Source organism: Astatotilapia calliptera, chromosome 1 (assembly GCF_964374335.1).
Source record: "Astatotilapia calliptera chromosome 1, fAstCal68.1, whole genome shotgun sequence".
Taxonomy (NCBI): domain Eukaryota; kingdom Metazoa; phylum Chordata; class Actinopteri; order Cichliformes; family Cichlidae; genus Astatotilapia; species Astatotilapia calliptera.
Window position 1 is genome coordinate 24,510,710 of NC_137422.1, and position 8,467 is coordinate 24,519,176.

An 8,467-nucleotide genomic window follows, 5' to 3' on the forward strand; every position below is an offset into this window, starting at 1 on the left:
TAACGAGTAGATGAGGTTTTGATCTTTGATCTGGGGGCGGAGCAATCCTTTCCGGGGCCAAGACACAGCTTATAGTGCTAGCTGCTGCTAAGTATGATTTCATTTTTATGCATGTTTAAATTGAAATAAGTTTTTATGGCAGATTCTGATTTAATTTATTTACTAAAACACCATTTTTGGTCTGTTGCCTCAGAGCAGTATTGCGCAGTTAGGCCACTTTTCTTCGGGCAATAATGGTAAAACATTGGCTTTAAATTCTGGTCCTTGGGGCTACTTGTCCTCCCATAAAAGCACAGGATGTTTTCCGATTTTTTCTGTCAATGTGATGTTTGTAAAGATATGACACACATTTCCCTTACCTCACAAAAGTAATGAATATCCCAGATTTCAACCAACCAAGACATACATCTTGTAAAAATTGTCATGCAAATTCCTCCACAACTTTTTCTGATTCTGATAAACTCCATCACAGCTCAGGCGGTAGACCAGGCCACTTAGTTATTGGAAGGTTGGTGGTTTGACTCCAGTGTGCTCCAGTTTGCAATTCAAATATCCTTGGGCAACTAACCCCAAGCTGCTGTAAACACAAGTAAATGTTGGAAAGCAGTTACATAATGAGCATTGTGCTTGTGCAAATGGGTGAACAGAGTTGTCTAAAGCACTTTGAGTGCTCAGATAGAGTAGAAAAGGGCTATATAAGAACCAGTTCATTACACCCTTCGGTAGAAAAAGAAACAGCCAAATAGTTGCATCTTATTTTCCTCAGAGGTACTGGAGCAATATTCAGCAGTCCATAGACCAAAATGTACTCAAAATTCAGGATTATAGTTACAGAAAATAATGAACAAACATATATACGTATATATATTAGATATATTTCAACCTTAAGAATAATTTTATATCTAGCTGCCATAGTTTGTACCTGATATGTAAAATCAGTGTTAATGAAGGAGTCATACAGTTAACACAGTTAATCAGAGGTTTTAAACAGTTTAACAATTTTTATTTTTATTATACACAACGACCTTAAGAGGAAGTGGTCTTCCAAAAATCACAGGTAAGGTGAGGTAATGTGGACATCTGATAAATACAGAAATATATGTATTTTTGTATCTTTGAGTTGGTCTGCCTGTATATAGAACTGTTATAGTCCTCTTGGTCTTTTACTTTTTCCACTGCTTGTTTTCGTAGTCCCAGTGGGCTGAGAAACCCTGCACTGGGCCCATTCTCATGTCCAGCATTCTCTGCAGCTCCTTCTCCTTGTACTCTTCCTCAAACGTATGTGGAACAGGTCCATACACTGGGAAGAAACAATAACAAATGAGTCAAGTGATGAGCCAGATTATACCGCAAAAAAATGTGTTCAATACTGCATTCTTTACTTAACCAACATGAAAACCTGAGGCAGCTGAACATCAGATATTACACAGGTTTCCTTGCATATAAGCAATATTTTTCATAATTACCATATTTCCTCTGCCAAAGCACAACCAGCCCAGTGAAGCCAATGAAGAAGAAGATTCCTCCAACCACAGACTTCCACTCTCCTGATCCCTGGTTCATCTCAGCGAAGCTCTGCTTGAAGCTGATGCGGTACACTGTAAAGTGGAAAAACAACTCTAGATTACATTTTTTAAGAATTTGGAAACACAAATACTCTTGGAATTTAACATTACACCAGTCCCATTATTTAGCATGAATTTAAACAATTTTAGTACTCCCTATCCTACATAATAGGAGTGGTGCAGTTATACATTACATTAGTATAAATGGGTGAACAACACTATAGCGTTATTGAGTCCTACATGCAATCTTCTCCTCATTAGAGAGTGCAACCCAGGAGCCCTTCTCCTTCTCCTTCAGGGACTTCTGCTCTGCACTCAGGTTCTGCACATAACTGACGTCGGGGAGAGGGCTGTCACGCCTGTCGAAGTAGGCAGGGAGGGCATAGTCCTCAACCTTAGCAACACCTGCAGGGGAGACCACAGTAACTCATCAAATTACTTTCACACATAATCCCTCACTCCATGTCAATGCTTTTTTTTTTTAAACATAACCTTATTTTAGTTACCGGGCTTATTCCAAGACCAGATTTGTTTTAATTTTGTTTTTACATTTCCGCTCTCAAACCCTGGATCTAGTTCACTGTAGTATTGTTTATCACTGTTTAGATGTACTGCCACTTGAAACTGCAGACAAAAACAAAACCCACACGTTTCTGATTGTGAGCAGTGTTTAGTTTCTCATTTGACCTATAATAAACTGCAACATTGCAGCAGCAACAGCACTCCTGAAAAGCCTGGTTTTTTGTTAGTAAAGTAAAACCCATTGTAATCTGTACTTAAAAAAACATTTTACCTCTGTGTAATTTTGGCTGTAAAACTGGTGCATCTTCTTTAATCTATTGTCATAAACTTAAGGTGTCAGTTACCAGAGACAAGTTTTTTTTCTTCACACCAGCCAAGCTCCCATTACATATTAGAAATGTAGTATTACAGGAAGAACATGGATTCATTTTACAACACAAACAGCTTCATTTATTTTAAATGGTCAACTGAGGGTACATGTTAAACGTTTAGGTGTATATGAAAAGAGATTTTCAAAAGGTCAGTGGCACAAGCGGAGTCTATTGTTATACTGCCAGCCATAAATAGAACACATTCAATGCATTTCGTCTTATACCTACCATGTCCTCCACGGACACAGACAGATGTGGAAATGGCACGTTTGCCAATAAGGCTTAGGGCTCTGGTTGCCAGCATTCTGTGGAAAACGTCATATAAGAGAAATTAAGAAACCGTATTAAACACTAATAAAGGTTAAATGACTTTACAATTGTTTCTGTCTTTTAATTTTTAAAGTAAACCCCGTTTCAATAGGAGATCGTGTACATACATAACACAGAGTAGGCTGCACAGGGTCCATGTTTACATCACAATCTTTTATAAGCTATTTATATACATAAAATCCTGACTCATTTTAAAATAAGTCAGTTACCATCCATATGGAAAATTTCCCTACATGAAATAATCGTCCAGGTTGATGGGCTTATTGTTAAGATTGCAAAATACTTGGTTTTACTACGACCGTCCGGCTAACCTGATGTTAGCATTAGCAACAAACACAAGGTCATAGCACCAGGGGATAAATATTCGTAGAAATACCAGATTCTCTGATGCGACCATGCAATATTCATCATTCTTCTATTGACTGAAACTACATTAATGCGTAATAACGGCAGATGACTGAAACATGAACTATCTTCATATCAAACCCGCCTTCATAAATCTGATGCTACATGCTAATGACAGCTACCCGGAACATTAGTCAGTCCTCGCTCCTATCTGCTCCGACAAAGTCACTACTTATTTCGGTTAAAATAGGCGATTCTTCGCAAGCCGTTACTTTTTCCTAGGATGCACATGTCGCGGATGCTAAAATTATGTATATCTACGAAGGATAAGTAATTTATTATTGAGTTTTAAAAAATAAAATAAAACCATACCTCTTGTCTCTTTCTTGCTCCCGTCCGCCGACAGTCTGAAGGGAAGTGTGACTGGGAACGGAAAAACGTAAATTGTGCGTTTGACCGGATGGACTCTGATCTCGTTTTACGACAGTTCTGATTTACGGCGCACCGGTGCTACAGCAACGAGTGGAAGGTGGAAGTAAGATTAGCTTCTGTGACTGCATGCCGACTAATTTATCCAGCATAAAAGGACTGCTGTCATTTCGGATAATTGTAGAGCTTAATGAACTCATCACAAACTGTACTTCCGACATCATATCGTGGCAGTAAGTTAACTGCTGAGGTGTACATCTACTTTTCTCCGGGCATGTCAAGTAACGATAGCTAACGGTAGCAGGCAGCTGTCCCCCCCTCCTTACCGTCTAACTTAGCGACTCTGGAAGCTTTAGTCTTTACTGAAATTCTGCCGACTTTCTTATAAAAATGCCCATTCAGCTGACAAGTCAGGCGTACTGTAAAATGCTTTTACATGCTGCCAAATATCCACACTGCGCCGTGAATGGATTGCTGGTGGCAGAAAAGAAGAAGGACAAAAAGAAAGATAGCCACAGTGAGCCAGTTCTGTGCGTGGACTGTGTGCCTCTGTTTCACGGTACTCTAGCTCTGGCACCAATGCTGGAAGTAGCCTTAACTCTGGTAAGTATTTGCATATAGAGTTCTGTGAAGAAAAATATTGCCCAAATTAAATAGAAAATGTAGGTTTTAAAGTGATGATTTCATTTATTGAAGTAAAAAAATCACCGAATTTCACTATCCACACCCAGGCCTGATTACTGTAGATCTGTTACAGCAAGAAATCACTTCACGTTTGTCTGTCTAAAAACAACTCAAAGTATTACATCTTTCTATGATCTAAAGGCACTCAGAAGAAAAAAAAAGTCACTAGTATATACTGGCGTGGAAAGGTTGCACAGCAATTCTTATTGTCATTAGAATGATGAGAGCCATTATCAACCAGTGGAGAAATCTTGGAACAGTGGTGAACCCTCTCAGGCTTGGCCAGCCTACCAAAATCACTCCAAGAGCACATCAGTGACTCATCCAGGAGGGCCCAAAAAGAACCCCAAACAACTAAAGACCTGTAAGTGTCACTTGCTTCAGATAAGGTCAGAGTTCATGATTCACTGTCGGAAAATGGCATCCATTGGAGAGCTCTAAGGCAAAAACTATAAACCTGTTTACAACTGGCATGAAACTACCACAGAATTTCATAAGATGAACATCATAACAACAATCAAACATGGTGGTAGTGTGATGGTTTGGGGTTGCTTTCGCTGTTTCAGGCCCTGGACAACTGGCTGCACTTGTAATTAGAACCATGAATTCTGCTGTACCAGAAAGTGCACTTGGGTTCTACAGCAGGACAGTAATGTGAAAAAAAGGAGGAAGTCCAGCTCTGAGTGATTAAAAAGAAGAACATTCACAGAATGATAGTTTTGAGGTTACCTAGTCAAAATCTGCACTTACATTTTTAAGGGATGCTTTGGCATTCCTCCAGTTATCACTTGACTTAAGGTCTTGCTGCCAAGAGTGGCACAAGTAGTTATTAAATTTTTCACAGGGCCAGGTAGGTTTGGGTAGCTTCATTTTACCCTGACTAATTATTGTATTTTGTATTTACTCAGGGCATCTTTGTTTAATATTATCTTGTATTTGATGACAAATTCTGGTTTAGACACTTGCCATCTAGTATGCCTTCTAAAATGACAGTACAGTTTTTCTTTTGTTTTAAATGTTGTATTGTAGCAATTTGTTAGGTTGTGGTGCTTTTGAAGTATCCTGCTTTACTCTAAAATCCATTACTAATGTTGCGTCACTTTTATTTATGGTAGTGAGACTGGAAATAATATCAAATTAATGTCTGCAGCTCTGAAATAGTTCTGAAGTTTCAGTCTAGCTCTATATGCATTTTCCTATGTTTAAAATAAAATATACCTGACCTAAACTATGTTTCTGTTCTTATATGTCAACCTGATGGGCCCCTGCTCCAACTCCAGATTGACACTTGGTGTAAAGAAAATAATTATGTCATTGTCGGATATTATCAAGCCAACGAACGCACAAAGGATTCAAGGTAGAAACACTGGCGCCGTGCTGTTCCAGGGAAAAACAACCACTGAGAAACCATGCTGCATCCTGCTTTGGACCTCACTTTAATATATGCTTGATCTTTTCTCCTGCAGGCCCAACCAAGTTGCAGAGAAAGTGGCAGCCAGAATTTCTGAGAACTTCAGTGAAGCAGCAATTGTTATGGTAACTGTAAATTATTAAGGCTGATGCAACTGGGTTACACGTTATGTTTTTTTTATTTCTTTCTCCAAAGCAATTGCTACATCCATTGTTATAAATGCATCCTCTTCAGGTAGCAGCTGAGTTTTAGTTTAGTAAAAATGAACCAAAATCCTTAAATACACTTGTCAGCACAAGCCTCTATTTATGTCTCTATACAGTAATATATAATATTGTATAAATAGAGTGACTGATGTGGCTTTACAGGTTGAAAATAAAGCCTCAAAATTCCATCAGATATTTCAGTGAAATTTGCTATAATGACATTTATGATGATGTAGAAAAAAATGCTGAGCCCTTTATAGGTGATTGCAGCTCGCAGACAGCAGGATTTAATCCATGCAAATAAAGTGAAGCACATCTTTCATCCTTCTTTTCCAATGAGTTGCTATCACTGATGACACACTGCCCAATTTGAAGTGCGAATCTATCGCCACAAGGTGCCAGCAGCCACAGCGGCATTGTAAGGCAATAGCAGTGACACAGCAAATGCAAGCATAGTATCCTCGCGTTTAATAAATGACAATGTTTCAGTCCTGTTGACCTTCAGCAAGAGCTGGGTTGTAATTTTATAGTTTAAACGTATTAGCTGTAAGTGGGAGAGCGTGCGATGAGTTAGAATTGTTTCTGTGGAATTTTGTCACACATTTGGTTGTACAAAGATTTTGAATTAGTACTTTGAAACATACTAAAATTTAAATAAAACAAAATACTTTCTACCCAGGGTGCTGCATGTTGAGTCGAGATTTTTTAGCCAGCTGCTTTTCCACCATGTAACCACATCAGTCATTTCTAGCCACTGTTTGCTCTACCTGTCATATGTAGTCCAACTGGCAAGTGCTCCAGCAAGACTCTGTTGAGTCACCTTTAGCAGGAACAGTTTTCTTCCATATTTTGCAAAGCATTGTTTTGTTGGAGGTCATTGAAGTAGCTGCCTTTTTACTGAATCAGTCAGTCTGACATGCAGCTCTCAGTCTCAGACGTGTCTGGGCGAAATAATTAGATGCATTATAAAATATATAACACTGTTTCTGAAAGACATTTTTCTTAGACCCTGGTCTGGTCTGTTGCAGTTGTTGTTGTTATCACCTAAAAGTTGCACCTAAATTCACAGTAAATTTTGCGTGTTTTCCTGCAGGTGGACAGCAGTAAGTTAACAATGAGCTGTTCCGAACCCATCGTCTTGATCTATGATCACCACGAAAACAAGTGGAAAAGCAGAGAAGTAACGGCGTAAGTGTTAAGAGCTATTTTAGTGTGAGATTTTATCTTCCTCTGCAGACTATTTGTGCAGCTAACTCAGAGCTTCCAGCATACTTACAACTCCAAGTGTTCTCTCATTTACTTGAATTATTTAGACAAAGTACATTACACTGTAATTACATTGTAATTACCCTGTATTTTCAGTATTAAAGCTTGAATATGTAATTTTTCAAAAAACTGTTTTCCAGTGACTCCTTTGAGGACTGGAGCGAAGCACAGAAAATCACATCTGCCCTGCTGGTGGGTCGTTCCTATGAGAACTTGATTGATTTTGACAGTCACTTGGATGATCTGAGGAACGACTGGACCAACCCTGTTATTAACAAGTCCGTCCTGGATCTGTGCTAAGACCTTCAGTCGGGAGTACCCATGACACACACATGCACGCACACACACACATGTGAACAACTATATTGCTGCCAATTCAGCATGCACACTGCTACTTGTGTAGCACAGGAGAATGAAAAAGCTGAACCTATAGTCTGCGTTCCATAAAAAGTCTCTCTCTCTGAAGGGAACTTGTGGGGCGCTGGCCAGTTAGGCCAAATGTTTTAAGGGCAAGCACCATATGTGCGCTGTTGGCCCGTGTCCACCTTTTACAGGTTGATGCTGCAGTGATGAAAGCTTTTATGTTGTTTTTTTTTTATGCAACTTTGGGTTTTTTTCCCCTGCAATGGGTTTTGATATCCTGTTTTGTGTAAAAGTTTAGATTCTAGAGGTTTAAACCTATACATTTGCTTTTAGCCATACAGAGATCAAGTTCTAAATAAGTTCTAAATTATTAATTTTTAGGTAATGATTTTACAACTGATAGGATAAATGTGTTCTTTATTAAGTTTCTTGTTTATAAAAGATCTGAAGGAAAATTCACATATCGTTAGCTTCATAGCATAATTGCCTAAGTCATTTGACTAAGTCAATGACTTAGGCACTTATGCTATGAAGCTAACGATATATAAGTGAAGTCTGAAAGTTTTAGATGACGCTGAACCAGAGATTTGGCCCATTCAAAAGCCCCAACTTTAATCTTTCCATAGATGCATTTCTAGCGTGCATGCTTCTCGGTACTGCCACTAATGCGACGGAGAATGTCAGTCTGGATGATGCACATGTGCATTTTGGCTCTTGATTTATGATCTGGAAGACCCGCTCTATACTGAATCAGATCACAGGAATGTGTGAATTTTGTTTTGTGTGGATATCCATTCTAAGAACTAGATAAATTCTATGTTAACACTTAACTGATTATTCTAAAACCAAATATTAAAAAGTTAATATTTATTGTGAGACTACAGAAGCACCTTTTGTAATTGAGATTAGAATTAATCAGTTAATTGTGTGGATGAAACATTTTCTACTGCAATTGTTTTGAGCTGAATGTTCAAT

General features: G+C 38.5%; 2 protein-coding genes across 3 annotated transcripts; one reads left to right on the forward strand and one right to left on the reverse strand.

The window, feature by feature from the left end:
- Positions 1-981: 981 nt before the first annotated feature.
- On the reverse strand, positions 982-3,638 carry cox4i1 (cytochrome c oxidase subunit 4I1). 2 transcript variants are annotated; one of them, XM_026169743.2, is made up of 5 exons: positions 3,506-3,638; positions 2,687-2,763; positions 1,806-1,970; positions 1,467-1,598; positions 982-1,300 (listed from the first exon to the last, which is right to left on the reverse strand). In XM_026169743.2, exons 2-5 carry the CDS (start codon positions 2,760-2,762, stop codon positions 1,164-1,166), a joined length of 510 nt encoding a protein of 169 aa, XP_026025528.1. In that variant the 5' UTR covers position 2,763; positions 3,506-3,638; the 3' UTR covers positions 982-1,163. The 2 variants fall into 2 exon arrangements, with proteins under 2 accessions (XP_026025528.1, XP_080159221.1); XM_080303095.1 differs by lacking the exon at positions 3,506-3,638 and adding an exon at positions 3,165-3,329.
- On the forward strand, positions 3,625-7,957 carry emc8 (ER membrane protein complex subunit 8). Its single transcript, XM_026169730.2, has 5 exons — positions 3,625-4,165; positions 5,527-5,603; positions 5,713-5,782; positions 6,957-7,051; positions 7,270-7,957. The coding sequence occupies exons 1-5, from the start codon at positions 3,953-3,955 to the stop codon at positions 7,427-7,429; spliced, it is 615 nt and encodes a 204-aa protein (XP_026025515.1). The 5' UTR covers positions 3,625-3,952; the 3' UTR covers positions 7,430-7,957.
- The last annotated feature ends 510 nt before the right edge of the window (positions 7,958-8,467 follow it).

What these genes read in the sequence shown, in the direction of transcription:
- cox4i1 (XM_026169743.2), bottom strand. Translation starts at nt 2,762, where the DNA reads ATGCTGGCAACCAGAGCCCTAAGCCTTATTGGCAAACGTGCCATTTCC. An exon ending in CTGTGTCCGTGGAGGACATG is followed by an intron (nt 1,971 to 2,686) that starts GTAGGTATAAGA and finishes TCTCCCCTGCAG; the next exon opens with GTGTTGCTAAGGTTGAGGAC. An exon ending in TAATGAGGAGAAGATTGCAT is followed by an intron (nt 1,599 to 1,805) that starts GTAGGACTCAAT and finishes TCCACTTTACAG; the next exon opens with TGTACCGCATCAGCTTCAAG.
- emc8 (XM_026169730.2), top strand. Translation starts at nt 3,953, where the DNA reads ATGCCCATTCAGCTGACAAGTCAGGCGTACTGTAAAATGCTTTTACAT. An exon ending in TGGAAGTAGCCTTAACTCTG is followed by an intron (nt 4,166 to 5,526) that starts GTAAGTATTTGC and finishes CTCCAACTCCAG; the next exon opens with ATTGACACTTGGTGTAAAGA. An exon ending in GTGAAGCAGCAATTGTTATG is followed by an intron (nt 5,783 to 6,956) that starts GTAACTGTAAAT and finishes GTTTTCCTGCAG; the next exon opens with GTGGACAGCAGTAAGTTAAC.